Source organism: Grus americana, chromosome 4 (genome assembly GCF_028858705.1).
Source record: "Grus americana isolate bGruAme1 chromosome 4, bGruAme1.mat, whole genome shotgun sequence".
In the NCBI taxonomy this organism is placed as follows: domain Eukaryota; kingdom Metazoa; phylum Chordata; class Aves; order Gruiformes; family Gruidae; genus Grus; species Grus americana.
This window is the reverse complement of record NC_072855.1, coordinates 11,857,874-11,883,483: the sequence shown is the minus strand read 5'-3', so window position 1 is coordinate 11,883,483 and position 25,610 is coordinate 11,857,874. Positions and strand designations below refer to the sequence as shown.

Sequence of the window (25,610 nt, the reverse complement as noted above, 5' to 3'; positions counted from 1 at the left end):
TTATAATAATGTTAATATCTGACTTTTTTTAACATTTGGAATTGAACTTGCTTCTTTCTTGTTAATCAAAGAAATCCCTGGATCATTCTGTCGTGTTAGTAAATAATAGTTCTTAACGGTGTAAAACATTATTCCTGTGCGTTAAGGACTAACCTGAGTGCTACGATCAAATGTGGCAGTAGTACGTATGCCTTTTGCGTTAGTTCCATGGCTGAGTTCAGTCAGAGCAAAACATCCAAAAATCTAAATAAGGAGACATAAGGCACAGTTTAAGACTACGTTATTACAACAATTCAAACTGTAAGATTTTCAAATTATTGCAAACTCAGTGGTCGGAAAGTAACTTGCAACTGCAAGAAACCAATCAAACATAGCCCTAAGGCCAGGACATCATGCCTGCAGTAGGGCAACAGTTGGGTTTTTTCCCTTTGCTGATGGCTGACTCGTTCAGGCAGGTACAGAATATTACATCCACTAAGTTTTCAGCTGTCTGGGTTGAAAGAATTGTTGCGCGGTGAAAATCAGCAAGTCTGCTTAGATTACAAGCAGTTCTGGGAACTCCCAGTTAGGAGAAAACCAGAATGAGGATGTTTATTTTTAAAATTGTGAATAGCCTACATTATTTAAGGGGATAAATGTATATCAGATCAATGTATGCATACACTTGGCTCTTAGCAGCCTTTGGAAACACTGCCTACTTGAAGCCACACTGAAATGTGCATACTGGAATCCCTTATCCTAGACTGGTTTGGCCTGTAGTACATACTGTTCAGTAACAAACCTTTGAAAAGCAAGTGAGAATAAAATAAATAAATAAATAAACAAACCTGAAGCCTCAGGCAAAATTATTCTGACAAACTCATATCCTCGGGCTTTTGTGTAGGCTAAGAGTCATTAGAAGAATTCATCCTGATCTCTAATAGAACTATGTAGCAGTATATTGTCTACGAGCAGACAGATAAACACAGAATTTCAGAAAATTAAACAAGCAAGGAAGGTGAATGGTTGGGAAAACAAACCAAGATAAGTGATAAAATAACAAAAGAAACATGAAGCTCAGTTTGGGTGTGCTCAGCACATATATCTTGCAAAATCAAAGAGGGTCAGGCCAGAAAGTGAATGCTGACCACATGGCCAAATGGCATAGACAGGAGAAGCTGTTTAGGATTGACTCTTTCTACATCAGAGAGGTGTCCCAGCTTCTTGAGAAAATTCACTCTATCCTAGCCAAAAACCAGGGCAAGAGGCTGCACTTATTCTGCAGGGCACTCGGTTCCGAGTCTCCATGGGACTCTATGTGGTGTTTCTGTGGCATTAAGACATTATTATTTTCCATTTTATAACATCAAAATTGAATTTTTATACCATCATGGCAAGTGTGTATGTTGCATGGTGTACGATGTACATCACAGAATGGCCTGGGTTGGAAGGGACCTTACATATCACCTAGTTCCAACTCCACTACCATGGGCAGGGACACTCGCCACTAGACCAGGTTGCCCAAAGCCCCATCCAACCTGGCCTTGAACACCTCCAGGGAGGGGGCATCCACAACTTCTCTGGGCAACCTGTTCCAGTGCTTCCTGACCCTCACAGTGAGCTGGTGCCCAGTTCTCACAAGTTATCAAAAAAAATTTACCTCCATGCTATAAACTTGTTTCACAAAGTCTGCAAACCTCTTAGAAGCACTCAAAATTGTACCTGCAAACATCTGTAAAAACAGAGAATTATGAATGAAATCAGTGACCCCATGATGGAAAGCACAAATTGCACATGCATAGTAATTTGTAATAGCAACATCCATTAAAGAGACCAGGGAAAGCAGGCTGCACAGTGAACTACTACTTAGACTACAGCTGTATGAGGTAAGTCAGGATTTGATCTTGTCAAGGCCCCGTTACAGAGGACTGAAATTTTCACAGCTCTAATCTCTGTTCAAGCCTTCATTGCAAAGTCTGAAAAATGCTTAATGAGCTCACTTTCCACTTGTCCTTACTGATGTCCCCTTGAGTAAAGAACAACTTTAAGACTATTCTAGTTTGGTTTATTGCAAATGGATTGGGAACTGAAGGTAGCTGCTTCAAGATCAGACAAGAACACCATTTTTAAAGCTACCTTCAGTTTTTCTAGATGGATAGTCACATAACAAAACTATAATTCCCAGACCTTCCCCTGCCATGTGAATAGTAATAATTAATTAACTAATATTATTTGACCAGCTATGTCAAGTACTCTTTCTGAGAGATTTATCTAGGCAGCAACTGATGAACAGAATCCCAGCTGCTGATGGCAGTGAGAAACTTTACGCTGGTTTCCGCTCCTTCTGGATTCTGCCCTGAATCAACACAGAGGGTGAGGCAAGGAAGTTTCTGATACCTGTATCTATAGCAAAGACATAGCCAGCCAATAGGGCCCAATAACCAGGTTCATTGGCTGTTGCTGCCCTAGAGAGGAGGCAGAGGAGAGGACAAAAGAAGGCGGAACTGTAGGTATCAAAATATCTTTCTGTAGCTCTGTCTATACTGCTCCACCTTTACTTTCCAGGTGGGATTCCAGTGGAAACAGGGCTGAATGAGAGAGATCTACTAACCTCATCCCACAGCTCTCCAATTCTTCTAAACAGTTAAAATGAATTTCATTTTTGAAAACAAAGGACTAAGAAAAGATACAGCTTTAATAAAACAGGCAAAAAGAACAGAATGATGGTATTACAAGACACTTAAATTCAAATATACACCACTATACCTTTTGAACTGTACTTACACCACAATGTAAGAAATACTGGAGACATGGAGACCAATCGTACATTCCTATACAGATGACCATATTAAATATCTTTAATGGGTTCTCTATGATCTCTTGCTGGGTAAGAAAATCATACTCAAAGAGCCTTTTACAGCGCAGGAATGTCAGCTCCTGATATTTCTCACGGCACAAATCTTCTCCAGGATGATGTGCAAAGAGAGGATCACTTTCCAGAGCAGAGAAGATTCTGTTCTTGAGGGGGGGAAAACTGACATGAGAACGTTAATCTAAAAGCATTAACAAAGCAAGTTAATGTTCTTCTAGGATAATACTACACTTTAAACTACAATTGTTTGATAGATGTAAATTTATAAAGCCAAAACTCCAGAGAATTAAAAAATATATTTAAACAGTCTGTCATTATATATATACAGTTCATGCAGCTAAATTTTACGAAAGCTCCTTTGTCATGAAGTAATAAGTGTGGAACTGGTTCACTCTGAATGCAAGAGAACAGTATGGTAAAACTTACTTCCTTTTTATAGCAGCTTCATTATTTCCCTATATGAAGCTGCTGGCAGGATCTAAAGGGCATTGGCCCTCTATCTGAGAATAAAGGTAAAACTCCAGGGGCCACATTCAGTTAGAAATATGCCATAATCCAATGGTAAAGCCATTAAGCTACCACAACTGTTCTGTTCCCAAATGAAAGAAGAAATGTACTCCATTTAATAGAACCATCATATGCAGCCATTCAACATAGGGATGTGCATCTTTAAATGTTCTCATTTGGATCTTTCTTTTTTTTTTTCTTTTCATTAGATGATTGTAGAAAATATAGAAGCTTAGCTATAAGAAAAACTTATGTTAACCAGAAAGCTACTCAAGGCCTGGAAGGAAAACTTCCAAAAAGGGGAAAATGTAATCGTGGGATAGAGGCCATGAGACAGAAAATATGGAATGATTAGCTTGGAGTAATTAGTTTGTAACCAAGGTAATAGGTGATGAAGCTGACCACGGCAATGTACAATGCTGTTATGTTCCATGTACTGTCCCTACCCAACCGGACAATAGGCCCAGGAATATTAACCTTATGAAGTAAGTTGTTATGGACAGGTACATCCACAGGAAGGATACTGAGCATGCCTACAAGAAGAGGGTTATCCAGCGGACACGGGTGTGCGACCACTGACAACCACCAGAGACCCCTTGAGGACCACCAACCCAAATCACTGAGCATGAGTGACAGGGAGGAGAATATGTAAATGAATTCCAAGAAATTATTATCATAGGACTGTCTTTTCTGAGAAAAATGATGAATATGTATGTTTTGATTCTATATAATTTGTGTGTTGGTAATCACCTGTATGCACGTTGGGTGCAGCTGATTCCCCGTGCATCCAGCGCTGCAATAAAGCAAACCTAGGGTAACTCACACCTGGTGAATTTCTTATACCCTTTTACAATGATATATTATGGCACTTTTTTACCTCAGATCTCTGTATCTTCAATATATCCACATCTTAATTGTCTTTCATGTAATTTAGAAAAAAAGGTGCGGTGCCTTAGCCAAAACCTTTTAAAAAGGTTTTTAAAGTCCTTTCCTCCTCTCTGAAGAAGGAAGAAAGGAAGAAAACCAGAAGATTTCCTATGCTTTTCTTGCAAAGGTAGGGTCATTCCCTTTCTCTGTATGAACAACGCTATTTGCCCATACAGCTTTGAAACTCCCTGAGACACAGCACACTGTGTTTTTTCTTTGCTCTTAAGTATATTAGTCAGATGCAGAACAAGGAATTTTTGGTTTCTCTGATTCACCTAAGATTTTAGTAATTATGATGAATGTTCAAGATTAACTTAAATCTATGTAAACCTTTACCATCTTCAAAAAAGCCAGTTCTGTCTCCTCCTCCTCCCTCTCCAAATCATGCATTCTCACATCATCTCTTGTGCCGCAATTAATCTTCTTTTTTGGTAGGGTTAACTTTCAGCAATGTAGGCATGCTAATCTGTCCACAGATGTCTACATAATGTTATGTAGACATGCTTATGTGGCATAATGTCCACATTAATGCCACATAAGCATTAATGCAAGCACAGAAGATCATAGAAAATTACATCAGGTCAAAGACAGACAGAAATACTATGTTTAACAGTGGCATGAACTTAGCTCAGCTTAAGCGCATTGTAAAACCATGAAATATATGATTTAATGCAAACATTACAGTAAAGAAATATGGTAGAATATAGTTCTTTCTCAGTTTGAAATGAACACTAGAGTTCTGTAATGTAGCACCTGATGGTCTCCCCTGTACTGATGATCAGTAATGAAATAACCCTTACAAGACAGCACAGTAGGATGCTTAAAAGTTCAGTTCTGTTCTGAAAATTGGATGTGCAAAACCAATTTCTTCATGCTGTATACGTACAGAGTATTATTACAGTAAATACTCTCCCTTTGAAAATCACATACTTGCTTCTACTATCTCCAAAACTAAAACGTACTTACAATTCTTGCAAACTTTACCTTAAGCTGGATGATATCTTCACCATCTACTAACACTGCCATCTCCTTCCAGTTGAAGGAAGCTTTCTTACGATATTTGCAAAGCGGTCCTTTAGGGAAATCTGGTAGCAAGGTATCCCATGAACTTTGGTTGCCAGTGGCTTCTTTCAGATTCGGTGTGGATGCCATTGTTAGCTAAACCGTACCAAACAAGAAAAGATACATAACGAACTGAAGCACCGCATATGTCTAATTTTTAATAACAAAAAGAAACCAAAAGGGTTGTTAATTAAATCCATAGAGTTCAAAAATGTATGAGTGCAGCAGTGTAGAGCCAACTAAAAGCTTGCCCTTCCATTTTTCTAATTCAATTGGCTTGGTACAAGCTAAGAAGAAAAAAATGCCTTTGATCAAATGTAAATGAATTACAGAGTCTTTGCTATTAAAATATGAGCTAAACCTTTTAAAATAAGCAAAATATGAAACAGGGACACCATTGGCTAATATTGCATAAGAAAGGGGAGGGGGTGTGTGAGATAAAAGATCCAGGCAAGAAAGTAACATGTCTTAAATAACATAATGTGAATAATTGTTACCTCGCTTCTAAGTTAAATGCAAAATAATAAAATATTAAAGCACCCAAACATGCATACAAAGCCCTGTTCAAATGCAGGAGATGCCTATATTATCTCCACATTAGTAGTTAACATTTAAACAACTTTTAACTAAATGGCATGTTGGTTATATGTTAAGGTTTGTTTGTATAACTGAAGTGATGAGCTGTTGTTTGTGAGACGTGAGACAGAAGACATCAGGGAAACGGTAGGAACTCTTCCCTTGTCTTCCACTGGTTGAATATATGTAAGAATAAATGGGTAATAAAACCTTTATTTCATGTACACCAATTGTAAGAAACAAATTTCTGCAAAATTCTGCACATTTGCATCTCCTCTGCCTAATTTATGTCTTGTTAAAGACATAGGTAATTTATGAATTGGGTTAGCTCCGGTAGATCCACTTGGCTATGTGAGCACTATGCCACCTGGGTATATCTGCCCAGGCCATTAGGAGTATGGTGCAGAAACAAATAGGTGGCTTTACACAGGGGAAGCATAAACACCAACAGCCCTGTATGCTATTCCATTGCTTTGATATGATGAACATTTCAAATTGTGAGACTAGAACAACATCAACACGCTCTCCATCACAGACATTGACTGGAAGAGAACAGGCGAATGGGACAAGCAGGAAGCCCTGTCTGCAATGGGTCTATAAAAGGTACAGATTAAACCTGCATAAATGAAGTCAGATAAAACTATCACAGTAGTGACTTCTACAAAACACACAAAACTACAGGGCTTTTCTTCTACATGGCTGATGCAGTTTTGGAAAACTGTAAGCACATAGGTATGCACTTAAGTGTCATATTGTCATACTCAAGAATAAATTTAAAATAATACAAAGCATGAACTTTGCAAACACACTTAAACTTCACTTTTCCTTCTTTCTTCCCTTAAGTTTAATTTTTTGTTTCTATTATGTGGTGGCTTATAACATTTTTAGTCTGTCGTCCCACTAAACATTTTTTCTGAATACACTTTTTTCTGTGCTGAGTTGACCTCAGACTCTTGTGTACATGATCAAAAGCAGTAAGGCCCCATGAAATCTCCTGGCATTTTGTTGTATCTATGGGCCATGCAAGTGCATTGCAAAATTTCACAGAACCAGCAGGAATTCACTATCAGTAGGTACAACCGCACTGGTTTTGGAGAGAAGGGGAATCTCGCTTTGTGTGAGAACTTGGCCCAAAGACTAAACACTTATGCCTTGTCTGCTTCCAGAAGCAGATGTCGGAGTTCCCTCTGCTGCTACCTGCTCATATAACACCCAGCAATTTCTGATATTTCATGCAGATGGCAGAGATCTGTGTTATGCTTTTTTTCCTCATCATCTTGATACATTTCCTTGTTACATTTCTTTTCTTTCAACCTAATTCTCTTACAGGGGTCATCTTCTAGTTCTGGACAGAATAGACATAGTAGAAGAGGACTGCAGGACACCATTTCTGCATGGGGCTTCCAAATCAGTTCTAGGAAGGTGCAGTTCCAGTATTGAGCAACAGGTTTGGAAAGAAAAGAGAGGGAGAAAAAAAAAGGCATGTAGAAAGAGCATTTCAACCTGAAGCCAAACAAACAGACATTACTCCTCTAACTGGAAAACAGTTAAATCAGGCAGAAGTTCAAGGCTTCTGGCTCAGAACAGAGAAAAATTTTACATCAAAATACCGCAGTTATTGCATCTAACTTTATTTACATTGCAAGTCAATGAGATTGCTTAAATTAGAAAACCTAAGCATTCATAAAAAAAGGTCCTGTACTTCAAAGAAAAAGATTATAATTTCTCCGTCTTCACAGTGTTTTAATATAATTTGGTTCCAAGCAAACAGTTTCAAAACTAATTAGGAAAACAAACCAGGCAGGAACTTAACAAAGGACTGCCCTAAGGAATAACCTCAGTGTTAATTTCTGCCTTGCACCGAGATTTCGAAATCCGCACGTGGATGTGGCAGTAAAAAATAACACACATTATTTTCAACTTGCTGAGAACTGCTGCAGTTTCACTGAGATACTCCAAGTTGAAAAACCTTTTTATGTGGAAGGTGCTCCTGCTAGTAACTCAAATTCACAACTATGGTATGCAAATCACAAAGGAATATTTCAGTTTGCAGCGTATTATCTTGCATAATGACAGCCCAGACACTTGGTAGCTGTCAAGAATAACGATACTGTACTCTTATTCTGTCAGAAACACCAAGTTTCTGCACGTGCAGAGCCACTAGAAAATAAAATGAAAAGCCAGTAATGGCAGTTGCCTAGAGAAAGACAACACAGGAGAGGTTAAACGCAGGGAAGTAAACCACTTCTTAAAGGAGGCCTTTGAGATTTCACGGCAAAACCGCTATTTGAGTTGCCTAAATTCAGGGCGGGGACTTGTTTCTGATCGGAGGAGAAAAAAGGCTACGTAATGTACTGGGTTTTACTACAAAAAAATGTACCGCGATTTGTTTCCCTGAAGAGCCAGGCAGCTGGGGGTCTGCCAGGTTGTCAGTCAGCGTTCCCGGTTTTGAGTCCGCTTTCAGAGAGGCGTTTCTGCGCTGAGGTGCCGTAGCCGCTGTCCCAACAATACAGTCCCGTCTTCCTCAGACAGAAGCTGTAAACAGGGTAAAAATCCTCCAGCCTGCACTTGGTTCTGGGAGCAGGCGGTACCCCGTACTTTTCAGCTGCAGTACGGACCGCAGCAGCTTCTCACCGCGCCCCGCACAGCGGCAGGTGCGGCTCCCCGGGGAGGGCTGACAGGCGGCGCTTCCCGCCGGCCGCGGCCGTTGTGCCGTGAGGCGGATAGCCCGCGGCCGCGTCCCTTGGGGCTTCCAAGCCCCTGCCGAGGGCGAAGGGACGCGATACGCACCGGCAGCCGCCGCCGTCCCCGCCTCAGGAACTGACGAGAACAGCCTGCGACGCGCCCCGCCTCCTCCCCCTGCGCGGCGGCGGTGGCAGTAGCGGGGCGGCCATGGGGCTGGTGGGGACGGTGGCCGTGCGGGATGGCGGCGCCGCGCTGCCTCACGGCTTCTGGGCGGCGGTGCGCGTCTGGCTGGAGAAGCCGCAGGTGGCCAACAGGCGGCTGTGCGGCGCCGCCATCGAGGCGGAGGGGCCGGTGCCGCCGGGGGAGGGCGGGGAAGCATCTCCCCACCTCGCCGCCGTGTGGGGAGGCGGGAGCGGCGGGATGCAGGATGGGGGAGCGGCGTCTGCCGGGGCTCCGGAGCTGGGCCGGCTCTGGAGGGAGGTGTGCGGCCAGCTGCCGGCGGGGCACGGGCACCTGCCGCCGCCTCTCACGCCCTGGGCCGGGCCGGGCCTCCGCCCCGAGCTCCGCGCCGTGCTGAGGACGCTGCTACCTCGGGGACGGCCTGTCGACCCGGCCGCCCCGCCGACGAAGGAGCTGGTGGTCCAAGGTGAGCGGGAGCTCGGGCCCGAGGCGGTGGGAGAGGGCGGGATGTCGGGCCGCAGCTCCTGCGTGGGGGCGGCGGGAGTGCCCGCCGGAGCGCAGCGTTTGGGGCTGCTGCGTCTCTTGCAGACCTGTCCCATCCGAGACTGTCGCAAATGAGATAAATACCGGGTTTTTTTTTGTTTGGGTTTGTTTGTTTGTTTCCCCCCTGTTTGTGCGAGTGCCAGTGGATTTTTGTCCTTATGGGGTGCTTAGAACTTATATTTTATTTTTATCTTTTGTTGTTGTGCTAGGAAGTATCAGCAGTTGAAATACAAATTATAGAGGTCAAACACCTGTAGGAGTGGTTTAAGCAACCCCTCCGTCAACCTTAGGAAAGCACAGTAGGGCAAAGAGGTAATGTGTCATGTCTAAGGACTGTTGAGAGGGGAAGAGCACGTAGGGAAGCCAAGCACCCCGCTCCCGAGGAAGAGGTATAGAAAATGGGTCATCTTTTTGTCTACCTTAAAAAGAAGAGGCAAGAAGGACTGTCATCATACAAGCTTCTGTTGTGAGTAAGCTGCCCACCCAAAAACACTGCTTGTAGTGCAAACCTAATTATGGGCTTGTAAGGAGTGACGGTGTCCTTTGAGAATGCAGAGTTAAGGAAGAAAAAGTAGGCAGCTGTGGCACCTGCTAGGCCAAGTTGAACTGTTTATGTTGACTTTGTTACGGTTTAGTCTTGCTTAAAAAATGAAGCTTGACTCTTTTTTGGGTTTTTTTCTTTTCCGTGATATGTAAATCTCTATTAATTTGGAATGTGCTTCCCAGGATTATGGATTTACTGTGGGGTAGGGGAAAACAGCAGTTCTGTGCTAGAAAAATCTCATTGTCAAGCTTTCACTTTATTAAAATAGTTAGGCTATTCATTTTCTTTAAACCTTACTGGTCTGCCTTGGATATTTTGGAAACATGCAGCGGATTGCTAAATTTTGAGACTTCAAACAGTTCAGTAGCTTTGGATCTCAGGCACACTGAGAAACAGATCTGTTCTTAGCATTGTGGTTCTTCCTGTGTTGTCTTAGATCTTGCCTCACTGGTTTGCACTTAACATAGTAAGGAGACCAAAACAATTTTGGTGCTAACCATCCTGATTAGCACCATGGAATATTATATCACTATTTACATATCTTTCCAGATGTTTACAATGGAACCGTGACCTTTCTGCCTCTGGAGGAAAACAGTGAAGGAAAATACCAGATTAAAAAGTGCAATATTTATCAAATTCAACTTAAGCACATGAAAGAGGAGGAATGGTAAGTGCTGGGAGTGAGAGAGGAGGCAAACCCTGAGTTATTGCAAGGATTGCACCATGTTTTAGTATTGCTGTCTAGGCGATTTGGTTTGCATAATTTCCTGCTTGATTAGTAAATGACAGTAGTGGTGTGATCTTAGTGCATAGTGTTCAGTTAAAAATGAAACATCTACAATACCCAAATCAACACAAAACAAATCTGTTTCAACTTTGCATGTATACATTGACTGTACTTGTGTGTGGTCTAGAAAAAGTATGTGTATTCTGTGCCTGTGAGAGGGGTCAGGTTCTGTGGATATTAGTAAGGTTGAGAGTCAAATTGGAATTGCTCTTTGGAACCAACTGAGCTTCAGTCATTGAAATGTAGACCGGAGCATCTGAGGGTAGAGCTCTAATGAAATTTAAATAAAGTTACAGATGATGAAATAATGAAAGGTGCCAACTGATATATTTTCCTCCTAAATTTTCCTGTTCTTTTCATGAATTTCATGAATTCACTTTTACTAGTTAGTCTTTGGTTATATTGCTAAACTGGGTTGTTCATCATATGCGAGTCATTGTGTTAAATGTAGCATGGACTCTCATATACAGGGTTTGAAGTGGCATATAATGAGCTAACAAAATTCAGGGGAGACTGTTCCGTCATTCAATAACTTCACTGTTTTATTGTCCTTTTTTTTGTGTGCATATTAGGTATTTCCTTATTACCCAGTCAACCTTTACACCTCTGAGCTGCTGCTTTTTTTCAACTTCATCATTCTTTTCTCTTTTTTTTTGAGGTAGCTGAGGTAATGCAATACACCGCATTTATATAAAATTTTTATTTTCTTTTTAAAGGTCTGTGTCTATTGTAACTCCATTTCCAGAACATTGGTTTTCAGATGGAATTGCGTACCCCAAACTAGCATGGCTTGGAAATGAGCTTTTGTCCAAACTGGCGAAGTGGTCTGTGGAGCAAAAGCCCAGTGAGTTTAAAAGTACGCTCTCACTCATTTCTGTAGCAAAATACAGCAAAGTTTATCAAGAGCTTAAAGAAAAATACAAAGAGATGGTAAAGGTAAGTTTGGCAGTAAATGCAGTAATAACATGCTTTCCTATCATTGTTTTTGTTGTTGTTTGTTTAGTGAAACTGCTTCTTTTACTGGATTCTTTTTTTAATAAAAGCAGCAATTTAATTGAAAGGTATGTTTTATTGTTTGGTGGTTTTGATTTGTTTTTTTGTGTATGTGGGAAACAAACAATTTAGAACTGAACTGGAAAAGCAAGATTTGGACCCAAATTCACACTAAATATCTGGAGGAGTTAAATACTTTGCAGAATGTTTGCCTTCAAATAAGAAGTAAACAGTGGGTCAGTGGATGTAAATACTAAGTCGTCCACACTAGAAGGCATAAATAAAGTACTACCTTCTCCAAAACCTGAAAGAGTCTGGAAACAACACTGGTTAGTAAGCAGGTTAAATTTCCTATTACTCTTTTTAAATGTAGATCCAATATTAATATGTCTTTCTGAGTTAGAGGGGCAATGTTGTATTGTTTTATCCTGGGTATCTTGAAAAATGATAATGATCTTAAGTGTTGTGTGAAGTAATACCTATATCCTTATACACCAGACTCTAGCTACAAGCAAAAAAAATTAGGAAATGCTTTTGTACAACGTATTGCAAAAATGTTGAGAGGTTTTACTATTGCTATTTCTGTATTAATAGAAGGATATATTTGAGAGGAAAATTGGACTTGTGGGTAGGGTAATGGTTCAGTCTTTTGCTCTGCAGTAGACTTAGTGTCATGTTGAGCATTTTAATTGTTGTTTCAATTCCTCATTTACAAAATAGGGATAATACTTCCACTTTCTATCTTCCTACTTCAGATTTTTATTCTTTGTGTTCTGTCATGCCAGGATAATTCTATGCCTGTTACATTGTGAAAATAAATTTACAAATGCTCATGTTATCAATGTTGCATGTAACGGGAATAATTTTTCTTCTGAGACAGTTAAGCAAAAGGTTGTGTGCTCTATTACAGAGCAGATGCAGCAATTTACTTGTGAGCTGCACATATGGAGCCATAATGTTCTTGGAAACTTTATTGATTGGATGACAGCAGACATTCTTTATGCCCTTATTCTTTTGTGTGACTCACAAAATCAAATGGTCTTTATTTACATTCTTTGTGTATGCTTTTAATAAGGTTGAAATGCAAGATTTGTGAAGTGCAGAAACCTATTGAAGATGACTCTGAGCACTTTTTGAAGTAATTTCAGATGGTATGGGAAATATTTTTTCTCTATTTTTTTTCTAAAGGTGTGGCCTGAAGTGACAGATCCTGAGAAATTTGTTTATGAAGATGTTGCCATTGCCAGTTACTTGCTGGTAGGGAACTGCTTTGCCTAATGATATTCTATGAGGTTCTAGTTCCTAATAATAGAAGCTCTCTAAACAAAATCAGTATTTTCATTTTATAGTTATTACATTCTTTAAAATATAATGACCTGAAGTTCTTACAGACGTACAAGGCAAAAGGAAGGGGGTAGGAGAAAGGGTGTGGGGTTTTTGTGGTTTGGGGTTGTGTTTTTGTTGTTGTTGGGTGGGGTTTTTTGCTTTTGCTCTCCTTTAAGCAGAGAGACAAAGTTCTTATTACAATGTTTTCAAGCGTAACTTAAACTGGAAGTGAAATTCATTTCTATAACCCTATTCAAGTTGTGTTTGTATTCTGATCTTCTTCGGTAGTAGTCTCAACAGCATTTCAGGGATTTACGTATAATAAGTGATTACAGAAGGTAAGCATTTTGTAACAGAATTGGAAAAAAGATTAATGTGACAAAGCAAAGGGAAAATAAATTTGTTTTTTATACTGCCCTATACCACAAAAATCAGTACAATAAGAATGAGAATTAAGTTTAGAGGGATACTAAAACTTTTTGTGAAGATATGATGAAGATCTGCAGTTCTCTGTCACAGGACGTTTATGACCTACATGGACAAGATGTTTCTGAGTTTTTAAAGTGATAAAGTGAAAAGCGCTGATGTAGCAAAAAAATACTGATTAGACGGATGGATTTGGAGATTAGAAGCTATGTTTTATAAATATTTCTATGACTTGTTAATTTTATGCTAAAGGTTTTTCACTGCTTTGCCTTTCCCTGATAAAAATTATGCTCAAATCCCATCTTCAAATGCAGTAAGACCAACTGTAGATGCTCGGAACGCACATAAATGCTTGGTGCAGTTTTCTAAGGCACCTACCAGTATAAGAATCTGAACTATTCTATGATACTGGCTTGTGGGAAGAGCTATATAATAGACTTATTTTGTACCATTTTTACCACCATGATAACGCTACATGTTGAAAATTAGGTCCTGTATGTTAGGAATTAAAATAGTTGTAGCCATGTGAGTGGCAGAGTAATGACACTCTTGAAAATGTTTTGCACATTTTTACGTAAAGGTACGTTAGTTTACAGTGATAATGTGTTTTAGCAGTAGCTAAAACTGACATAGCAGTACTTTTCAAAAAGTTATTAAAGTCATCTAATAACTGGCTTACATAAATGAAAGCTTAAGATATGGTATTAATAACCTAACCTCCTTGCCAAATTTTCAGATATCTGTATGATAGTATATGTCATTATTTAGAAGTATGTAAACAGGTGGTTAAGAGAAGGTAGGTCCAGTGTTAAATTTTTATGGTTTTACAGCATCTACATTGATTATGATGTGAGGAGGGGCATCTGACCTCATTTTACTCTGCAGTCATATTAGGGTCGCCAGCTGTCTAGGCACAAGCCCAAAGAAGTAGCTATTCAGTTTGTATCGTGAGAAACTCGGCAGGGGATGGAGGATAGGTGTGATCTGCGTAGGAGATGATTAGGGATTTCTGGAATACAGCCTGGAGTGCAGAAGTGCAATGATTGGTACATTTAAAGATGTAAACACAGCCTGATAATCTCATGGATTCTCTACCTCTTATTTCCCTCTAGCAAAACCGGCAAATTAACAAGCAGCAATGTTAGAAATACTGATTTTTGCTGTTAAATACTCTCGATGATTTGTTAGTTATAGTAAAAAATGTGTGCAGAGTTGATGAATGTGTGCTCTGTAGCTTCTCATTGAAGGAAAAAGAGTTTGACAATGATAGACACTAATCCATGCCCTGCAGACAAACATCCAATTAATAACTAATTATGAATTACATAACTATGTAAAAGTAACTACTTATGTACAAAGCAGGGAAGTTTATTGAAGTTTACTTGCTACTATTTCCCTTGCTTCCTCTGGTCATCTCTTGTACCCTTCATTTTAACAACCTGTTATACATTTATGCTCACTGTAGCCCAGCGTTGTATAGCTTTGATTAATTTCAACTTCCAGTGACTCAGAAGGCAGTGGAGGATGTGCTTAGCACTTAAAAAAATGATTAATGTTTTGCAACAGAATTCCTGCCCCTCTCCATAAACAGTTTTAGTGTTGTTGTTTTCCTCCTCTCAAGTTATTCTCTCTGTGAGTACAGGGGTGTCTTCTGTCACATCTCCCATTTCCTAGCTTTCTCCTTTCATTTCCATTAACCTTTGCTGCTTTCTTACAGGAAAACTTGAGAGCAGAAGTCTAAAATGTTTTCTTTTCTTGTCTTAGGTTCTTTGGGAAGAAGAGAGAAAGGAAAAAGGGTTGACCAAGAAACAGTCATTTGTAGACCTTGGATGTGGAAATGGTCTACTCGTTCATATTCTAAACAATGAAGGGGTAAATAGAGTGCTTGTTTAAATAATAATTAAAAAATAGACATAGTCAATATTCTTGTTATGCTTTCCTTTTATCCGGCATGCAGATAGCCAAAACTCAGTTAATTCATGTTGCTAAAATAGGATTTTGTCACTCTAGCTACCAGGAAAAAGTCCTAGCAGAGCTATAGAAACCTTCCACTTATTTATCTGTTTTTATGAGCACATTTCATTTCAATTGAAGGCTATTTTTCTGAGGTAAGAAACTAAGAGGGGAAAAGAAAAAGTAATGGTGTAATTTAGTTATGCTGTAGGCAAAGCAAAAAGGAATGGGGAATCTTAACACAGAGATTCTTCCACAAGAGCCTTTAAATGAGATGTTTTTCACAAACTTATTTTATTGAAGTTGAATTCTACTTTCATGTCCTGAAAATGTTTTTCTATATCTTTAAAAACATCCTGGGATTTGTTAATTGTGAAAATGCCTAACAACATACTGTGCTTTTGGGAGTGAAAATGTTCAGTTTCTTGAGGCATAGTTTCTGAAACAACAGAAAAGGTCAGTGAGATTGACCAGAACCCGATGAAGTTGGGTCTGTCTGTTTCAGAAACCTCTTTTCCACTTTTGAGAGAACATGGTAAAATTTGTAGAGGAATTTAATAGTCTCATGTTACATCAGTAGATGTCATTGGGAGGGGGAAAAAGTCCAAGTTGACCTGACACAAGCTGTTTATCCTTGTGTGGCCAGAAAATATTGATCTAATACAAGATGTTGTTTTCCCCGTAGACATTTCTTTTCGTACATCATTAGGTCATCACTGCTGTAGCACTGACAAACATTGTTGACTGTCAAAAATCATGTTTGTGAGAGTTTTATGAGACTTTTTTAGTAATTGATTTTGGTTAGTTCTGCACAGGGTTCTTGAAGTTCAAATACAATTACATACACATTCTTTATTTCTTTAATTTCCAGTCCTATTTCCTTTTCCCATCAGTTCACACAGGGAAAAGTGTGCTTGGACTCCAATGAAATAATCAATGTTAATATGTGCATTTAGTAAGCCTGTTTGACAATTTCTGCTAAAAATAATACTTAAAAATAATACTTTTTTTGCTGTTCAAATATTTCAGCATTCAGGTAGAGGAATTGATGTCAGGAGAAGAAAAATATGGGACATGTATGGACCAGAAACTCGTTTAGAGGTATTATGCAAATGTATGTCAATCTTACTGATTTGTAACTTTATTCATTTGTTCATTACTTCATTTGTATTGATGCAAATGTAATCAAACATACTGGGTTACAGACAATTGTCTAAAGTGATCTATGGGTTTGGTATGATGCCACCTGTATGTCTTGTGGGGCTATAAAGTAAGTTGTAAAAGGGATTATGAGAGCAGTGCTGTATCATACTCTTGCATATTTGCAACTTATTTTTCAGCTGAGAAGACTAGCATGATTTCATACTGCATGTACAGACATGCACACCATGAAAAATCTTTGATTTTATGGGAAGACCAATATTAAGCAGCTTTATTTGCACTGCGGTACCTCATAAAAGATATTGGTATCCAGAGCTGTGAGTAGTTTATTCTTGAAAGTGATTCTGACCTTCTAGTGCTATGTGATGTTTCGGGGACAAAATTGTTGTTGAACCACAAAGGAGACAATCCTCTGCTGTACTGACCTTGTGGTAAGTAATTGCAATAATAGCCTTCAAAAAAAAAGGAACAGGAAAATGAGTCTGAAAGGGGGATTATATTTCAAGTTCCACATTAGCATTTTTATGAGAACAGGAACAATTCGAGCACAGGAACATTCTCTTTAACTCCAGCTGTTCTTGGTCTGATACTCCTGAAAGTGCGGCACTGATGAACAGTTGCCTTTTGGAGGTGAGGCGTTCCTGCTTTCTTACTCTCTAGACTCCTAAAATATCTCCCCCTGTTCTCTCAAAAATTGTCAGCTTCCAATACGTTATTTTGCCGTAGTTATTCTCTAGTAGTTTTAGTTCCTGTTGTACTATATTAAGTCACTTCTGATCATACCAAACAGCATTGTCTTTTTTTCCTTTCATGTTATATATTCCCTTTTCTGCCCATGTTTCTGTATTGTGGAAATCTTTGCATTTTGTATATTCATTTCATGTTAAGGTCTGGCCGTTTACAGTTTCTCAGATTTCCTGACTCATAAGGAAACTTCTGAGCATCAGCTGTCCCTCTCTGCAGCATGAGGGAACAAAATAGAAAAGGATGGGTTTTATTTGTCTTTTTTAAAAGAAAAAAAATATTCACAGAGACCACTTAAAAAAGACAGACAGAAACAATAAAAATATCCAAAATATGCATATAAGGAAAGTACTAATTTATGTGGGAAGGAGTTAGATAACGGACGGGAAGAGTGAAATGATTTTGCAAGGCTCTTGTAGCTACAGGAGCCACCCAAGGAGAAAGCACCTGCTCACAGCCTTTTGTTACCCTCAAAGCTAATTTTGTTTTGATCTTTACTTAAAACATGAGTTGCAGGATGAATATTGCCATCTGTGACATTCAGTGCCAATACTAACAATATAAATGAATGTAACAGGTGGCACTCTGCATTGCCAAGCTGCTGTCAGACATGGTGAATGCAAATTTGATTATGGGTGACTGTCAAAATGTGGAGTGTGGCACTGATAATTCATCCTATGCCTAAATGGAATGATCAAAACTGAAATGTAATGTAGGAGTAACTTGTTTAATCAACCATAAGAAAACACTTATCAAGCACTTGGTTGAACATCTACTAACCTGCCAAAAAGAAATTTGTTACATATATTACCTAGAAATATATATACATAACTACAAATGGTCAGAGATTGAGTATTTTAAAGTGAACAGTAATACTTAAAACACCTAACACAGTGCTTTCTGAAGAGGAGAACTGGGATGTAATAGAGGTAGTCAGTCTTCTGAAATTCCCTAATAAGCGTTATGGTTGTGGGGTGTTTTAATTCCTATACAGATACTACTTTGCATATTCATGTGAATTTTGAGCTCATAAAACATGCATTTTGTATATAAAAACAGAGCATGGGCATCATTTTCAGGACTTTTCCTAAAGGTCTGTGGAGATTCAAATTTAAAACTTTTTTTTGAAACCCGCCCAATAATTATTTTGAGTCATACACATTTTTAGAGAAGAGTATGTACTTTCATATTATCAACATCTTTAACTACTTTCTTTGCTAAACTTAATTCAAGGTAAGAAAACGTGTGTGTGAGACACAAACATTAAAGGCACTCCAGAACTTTTAATATTTAACCTGTATGAAGAATTCATCCTGTTTGGTGGTTGGTCTTGTTTTTTTGCTTTGTTTATTGTCTTTTGTTTTTTAGAATATCAGGATAGGGTATTCTTGAGACTAATAACTCTTCTGTGAGTCAATATTGTGGTGGGACGACTTCTGTGCTGATGTCTCCTCAATCCATATATATTGAATTTCCATGAGACAAAATACTATTCTAAAGGCCACCAAAGAAGCCTTCTTTCTCTAACCTATTGTTTCCTATTGTTGCTCCTGATTTGGCACGTATCCTCAAGTAGTCTTGACACAACTTGAAAAGGGATGGAATGGCAATATAAACAAGAGGGAAAGTGTTAGGCTCGATTAGGTTTGTTATATGTGAATGACAGGGTGTGAAGAGTGGTGTTCTATATATTAGGATTTGATTTGGGAAGAGGCTGTGCAAAAAGAAAAGATAGTAGTGAAGCTGTGTTCTGATTAATTGCTGTGCAAGTTCTAGGACTGTAAGACACAGCAAATTGACTCGCTGAAAAATTGAGTCCAGACATACACATGACAGAAGGAGAATGGCAAGAAATCATAATTCAATGTATGATATTTGTTTACAAATATTTAGGGTGCCAGATATCTTAATCAGAATTGTTATTCCACTCTGACAAATAATTTGTTGGTAGCTGTTGCTATATTACTTCTTTGTAGCTTATAAATTACTACCTGGCAAAAATGTAGATTGAGGAAAGCATTGTTGGTGTCTGTGGTTCTCATTCACCTTATTTGTTAGCTTGTATGGTTCTATATTGTTGCTTAGTGCTTTATTAACAAGTAATATGCATTTTAAGACACCTGTAATAAATTTCACTTAATGTATTGTTTGTTTTTTTAGGAATCTACAATCGTGCCAGGTGACAGTCATCTTTTTCCAGATACGGACTGGCTTATAGGAAACCATTCAGATGAACTAACACCGTGGATACCTGTAATTGCAGCTAGGTATTTGCAGAGGGAAGGGAGTGGGAGGGAGGGAATTAAACAAACAAACAAACCCAAACAAAAACACCCCCCCACAACAAAAAAACCCAAACCACAACAAAAAACAAACCAGAACAGAATTACCTATGTGGGCTAGATGCAAACTGTTACTATTGCAGCCACATCTGCTGTCCTTGCAGGATTTGCTACTTTTGATGCTGATTGATTATTTTTACAAAATGTTTCTGTTCCTGTGGAGAAGCACAGATGTAGTATTTACTTTCTTATAAAATTCAGTACAGCATTCTGCTTTTGAAGCTCAAAAAACAGAACTGATTTTTATTCTTTAGATACGAATCTGTTGTTTGGTTTTTTGTTGTTTGTGGTGTTTGGGTTTTTTTAATACAAATTGCTGTTGGTTCTGCCTTTCCTTCAACCGTTGTCCTCTTCACAACCAACTGCAGTAGTTTAATATCTAGAGATTTAGTCCTGCAAACCAAGTTGGCACAATAATTTGCTATAGCAAATACTTTGTGAAACAGTATTTTTGATTATACTAATAGATCTACTGAAAGAGAAACATATAAATATTTCATGAAGCTGTGTTACTTAATAAAAATTTCCGTTATTGCTTTTATCTGATGGGTTATTTGTTAAATTTGTGTGTTCTCTGAAATAACTTTCCATTCAGCGTTTTGTTATCCTTGTAGGTCTTCCTATTCATGCTGCTACTTTGTGCTGCCATGTTGCTTCTTTGATTTCCATGGAAAATACAGCCGAAGACAAAGCAAGAAAACTCAGTACAGAGAATATCTTGATTTTGTTGCCCAAGTGGGATTTGTATGTGGCTTTCATGTGGAGGAAGATTGCCTTAGAATTCCGTCAACAAAGAGGGTAATTTTGGACTGTGTAGGCTTTTGTCTTTTTTTTGTTTGTTTTAAAGCTGCTAGCTGTCTGAAGCATATGGATGTTTGTTCATTATTATTGTTTTTTCATTATTACTGTTGTAAGATCAGACTATAGTCAGTTGCATTACTTGAGACAATATGCTCCGAAGAGGGCCTAAAAATACTTCTTGTTTTCTTGGGTATTCTGCTCTTGATGTCATAGGTACAATCCTAAAGATAAGAAAGAATGGAAGATTTTATGGTTGTTTCTTATGCAACCCTACAGGATGGCAAATTTACAAAACTTTTTTTGCATTAATTTTTCCAGCTGCCTATGGTGCTTATTTTTATTGAATTTTGTTGTTTTTCATGTCCTGTGAAATTCAAAGTGAAATGTTCTCAGAGTAAGAAGAGGTGTCCAGCTTTCATTTTGTAAATAATCTGAGGGTCAGGAACAATCTTTTTGATCTGTGTGTGATGGATTATGGTTTGATTACTGGGTTTCTTCTGTGACACCAATATTTGAAAACTAAAATTAAAATACCCTCAGATGTTAATGAGCATTGATTTTGAATGGCTATTTCCTGTAGGTAGATTTAGAAGCCTGCATAAGACATGTGCAGGTTGCGGGACTGTGTGTAAGTCTGGGACTCTGTGTAAATAGTGATTTACCTGTTTCTATTAAAATAGGTAAGCCTTATTGGAAAAAATAGGACATATCCACCTACAGAACGTGCTGTAATTGACAAGCAGATAACACAGTATATAAATAATCGTCAGACCTGTACTGTGGTCACGTGTAACGGAAGAGTTGGATTGAGTCATAAGGATCACTCTGATGGTGTATGCAAAGAAGCAGCCTCAGAACTTCCTGAAAATGAGACTGAGATTGCTGCTACAATTTGGATGCCTGGATTTCAACCCAGAGAAAAAGTAGAACAAATCAGAAACTGTGCTTCCCTCCCTCGGGATTTTGTAGATGATGTGGTTCTCAATGTGGCAAACTTGCTGTTAAATGCACCCCCCCAAAAATCATGTTCTAATACGTATGGTGGAAATACGAATACCTGGAATCAAGGAGGTGGGATTGTCTTTCCTTTACATTATCTTTTGCTGGTAGAGGATGTCTTTTCAAATGAATGTACATGTTTGTACATTTAGTAAGTGAAATACATTTTAGGAAATACCAAGAACAGTACAGTAGCAATCAAAGACTTTTTCCTGCTGTGTTTTATTGCACAGTAGGATGCAAATAAGGCATATAAGAGTATTTTGAAATTGGTGTGGGGTTTTTTTTCCCTCTATACTTAAATACTAGGACAGAATCAATTTTTATTAAAAAAACCAACAAACCAAACCCAGAACTCCTCCCGATTTACCAAAATAGAACACTCTATATCTATTTGGGGAGAATATTTAATTTCCTTTTGGATAGTCACATAATATTTAGCTATGATTCTGTAAGAATTGCATAAGTGCTTTGAAGTGCCATTTGGTTATGATGTGATTAGGAATTTTTAGTTTAGTCTTAGGTAGAAAAAGAATAGAGGTAACTGTTAATTTTATAAGCATTCAGTTAGTTCTCACTACTACCATCTTTCCATTTTCCTCTCTCCATTTTTATTATTTACTCGCTATAGTTTGTCATACATTACTGTTACAGGAGATCCCTTGAGTCATTCTCCTCTATTCTCTCTAACTGCATGCATGTAAACAGTGCTTATCACAATGAGGGTTATATGCTACTGTAAAAAAGAAGCAGGGAAAATAAAAAATGTGTCTTGCTATGGAAATTCTGACTTGAGTCCAGCAGAATGAAAGCTGCTGTTTTACAGACAATATACGTATAAAATATATATCATGCATGATATTAGGAGTACAAAGTTGCTCCAATACTGGTAGATAATTCATAGATTCTGCTCATAATCTTTAATTTCTATAGAAGTTAATTTTTTTTCGGATTTTATATATATATGTATATACATTTTTAATAGCTACACCATTACTTATTGCAGAAAGCCTTTCCTTGAAAGAAGTAGCAGAACACTTAAATAAAGAGACTTTAAAAAGGCTAAAGAGTGAATATGGAGGCCTGCAGACACTACTCAAGAACAATCATCAAGTATTTGAAGGTGATGAAGGGGGTTTGGTTGGGGTTTTTTGGTTTAGTCATCTATTTTGTCTCTTCTGTATGCAGTTAACTGAAAAATTACTATGGTGATGGTTTTTAAACTGCTTTCTATACCTTTGTGGAAAACTGAATATTCTTTATGTGCCCATTGCTCCAAGAATACTATTAGTAAAACTCTTTTGAATGAGATTGGTAAGACATCTATCAGCAAAGTGGTGTTCTAGACTGACTCTATCTGAAAAGACAACCCTTTAGTTAAAATGGCTAGTTTGATGCTATTGTTTGACTTAGAATTTTTATTTTTCCTATAAAGTATTGATGACTTTGGGCCATGAAATGCAGAGCATGTTCACTCAAACACATAACTCAGACTTAGTCTGGCCTTACCAAGCCCCCACAGTGTAAGTGCTGACACAAAATAAAACTAGTCTCCATAAGAACCTGTAACTGTGAGGCTTGATGTGTTTATATAGCCTGTGGTAGCATGGCAGAAAGAACTCAGTAGCAAGTTTCTGTGCTTGGCTGCATTTGTTAAAAGCTGGTTTTGGGGCTTTTTTTCACTGTTGTAACGTGGTGGTGGTGTGTCTTGTGTGGGTTTCTTTGGTTTTTTGTCAGCGTGGGGTTTTGCAAAATTAAGGTCTAGCTTTGCAGTAATGCAAGATCTTCAAGGTTTTATCAGTATTAAGGCTGCTTCAGATTTGGAAGTGTGTTGACTTCTTGTGTCCCAACAATTCTACATCAGCTGTAAAATGTTGATAACTAATCCATGGCAAAGAATCTTGAGCATGCAATCTAGTTGCTGCCAGTGGTTAACTTAGCCAAGTTTAGCATCCACTAAAGTTTTCTGTACACTTGGCAGTTATAAAATGTGAAGCCATACTGAAATCCTTTTGAATTACCATCCATTGAAAAGAGTTGGTCACACTGCATTCATTATGTGTCTGAATTTGATTTCCTGTCATTAGGGATAGGTGGAATGGATTTACAACCTGTTAAATGGAATGAGCATTTTAATTTGGCATGGATGCTGTCTGCACATTACCTCTGAAGAATGACTAGGATTAAGGCCAGATCTTTCTCAGTAATTTACATCACATGGAGAGTCCCTGGGGCTTCAGTAGAGACTGATTGTTTCCTTCAGTAGCATGTCACTGTAACAAGGGACTTTTATCAACAGGTGGTCTGGAAGGGCATTGCTCATGCCAAAGAGGGAAGAGAAGAACATGGCTACAGCTCTTTTGTCATCTTTACTGAAATATTTTCCTTTTAAAGGCATGGAAAACAGATGCGTGTATGTACACATGCACACACACACACATATGAAGGAGCTTAGAGTAACTGATTTGTGGCAGTTTCTTTTGATCAGGCATCTTGTCCAATACAGGACTGATTTTCTAGAAGAAAATAGGCTTGATCATAAATAGCACTATATCTGCTCATTTTTCTTCATCTTTTGAGAGAGATTTTAAAACTTTGCTGAACCCACTTCTGGATTGGCTTTGTACGAGTTCAGATCTGTTTGTGTATCACAAGGAAACCTGGAGGGATGAATTCATCCAGGCCCGAATGTGTGATATTAAGCTTTCACTAGACTCATTACCTTTTGAATAGCGATTATCAGAATGCGGAATGGTATCAGTTAACTATTCCAAACTACAAGTGTGTGAAACAGAAGGTATGATTGAAGCAGAATGTGAAAATAGAGCATGGCAACTTAGAAGTTCCTAATTTTCACCATTGTCTTTCATCTACATTTTTCCTTCTCTCTTACTAACTAACTTTTATCCTGTTTTGTTTCACACTGAAGGAATTTACTGAGATTCACAAATGTGCGTGTGCAGTTTATGGTCTTAACACAGCAAATGAATTTAAAAAACCCAAAGTGCCAAATCTTTATTAACCAGTGATAATTCACTATTGAGTCATATGAAGGATTATACTTGTCATCTCTTTGGTGCAGTATATTTTTGGGTTAGTGAACCATTGCCTGCAATAGCATTTCTGTGTAGTGAAAGTAGTAGAAGACTCTTACTAGATTTTTGCTGGTAATCACATTTTAAATATGGAGTAATAGTTTTGAACACAAGAAGGATTACAGTTCTTGAAGTTGAAACTTCTTTGTCAGGACTTACAATCTAAATTCAGAGGATTTTAGTCTAAATGATCCTAACTGCTATATTTAAACAAACAAGCCTCTACAAAGATGATAGAAAGGTGCCTCAAACTATTCAGCATCACAGTAAAACATCTCACAGGGAAATAAATCAATTCTTCTTTAGACCGTGTCTATATTATCTTGGTTTAGTGTGCACTTCTTTCTATTTCTGTACAAACAGCACATTTGGTTTTGCCTGAGTGGTCCATTCGGAGAATGTATATTTCATTCACAGAATGTCACTATGCATTTTTTCCAGTATAATTCCCATGACTGTCTATTAACAGATGCATTTTTGTTTGCTTTTAAATCTTAGTTCTAAATGGGAGAGTTCATATTCGTGACTGGAGAAAAGAGAAACCATCAAGGAAAACTAAGCCTGAAGTGAAACGACGCCTTTCAGCTGAAGCATTTAAAACACGTCTCTGTTGGTTTTTCATTCATCATCCTGATGGTTGTTCTTTGCCTTCTGAATCTTGCCCATATGCTCATGGGACTGAGGAGCTAAGGCAGTCTCAGATTATTAAAAAGAAAAAACATATACACTAATAAAATGCTGCCACTTATGTTTAAACTTGTGTACATAACTGAATCTGTGATTGACTTCGGGACTACTTAGTGCATGGAGACCTGTACAATACGGAGGGGTTTTTCCCCATTCCTATGCCTCTTATTTTCCAGTTGGTTTACAAGTTCTCCTGTATTTTTAAATTTTTAATTTTATTAACATGAAAAATGTATAGTAAAGTATGTATATACTTTTGGATTTTGTCATGGCTTGTCTAACATGTAAAAGTAGAGAAGTTTAAAAACTTAATTGCCTAGGCCACTTTTCATGATCCTCAATCAGATGAAATGTACATGATGCAGCATTTTCAGACTCTGAAAATTAGCTGCTTTGTTCCACGTTTTCCAGGAGGATTTAT

At 38.2% G+C, this 25,610-nt stretch overlaps 2 protein-coding genes across 4 annotated transcripts in view; one reads left to right on the top strand and one right to left on the bottom strand.

Moving 5' to 3' along the window:
• ACOX3 (acyl-CoA oxidase 3, pristanoyl) overlaps positions 1-8,577 on the bottom strand; it is a 39,953-nt gene extending 31,376 nt beyond the window's left edge. Inside the window, exons 1-5 of one of the 3 annotated variants that reach the window (XM_054823683.1) lie at positions 8,304-8,577; positions 5,252-5,443; positions 2,764-2,997; positions 1,640-1,711; positions 154-243 (exon numbers count right to left, since the gene is read on the bottom strand). In XM_054823683.1, coding sequence (XP_054679658.1) covers positions 154-243; positions 1,640-1,711; positions 2,764-2,997; positions 5,252-5,437 — 582 coding nt within the window. In that variant the 5' untranslated portion in view covers positions 5,438-5,443; positions 8,304-8,577. The remainder of the gene's footprint in view (positions 1-153; positions 244-1,639; positions 1,712-2,763; positions 2,998-5,251; positions 5,444-8,303) is intronic. The other 2 variants (XM_054823684.1, XM_054823685.1) reach the window with 2 other exon arrangements.
• Positions 8,577-25,258, top strand: TRMT44 (tRNA methyltransferase 44 homolog). Its single transcript, XM_054823686.1, has 11 exons — positions 8,577-9,254; positions 10,425-10,542; positions 11,379-11,598; positions 12,844-12,912; positions 15,172-15,279; positions 16,390-16,461; positions 19,426-19,532; positions 20,222-20,405; positions 21,089-21,479; positions 22,414-22,530; positions 25,001-25,258. Exons 1-11 carry the CDS (start codon positions 8,816-8,818, stop codon positions 25,231-25,233), a joined length of 2,058 nt encoding a protein of 685 aa, XP_054679661.1. The 5' UTR covers positions 8,577-8,815; the 3' UTR covers positions 25,234-25,258.
• Positions 25,259-25,610: the final 352 nt, after the last annotated feature.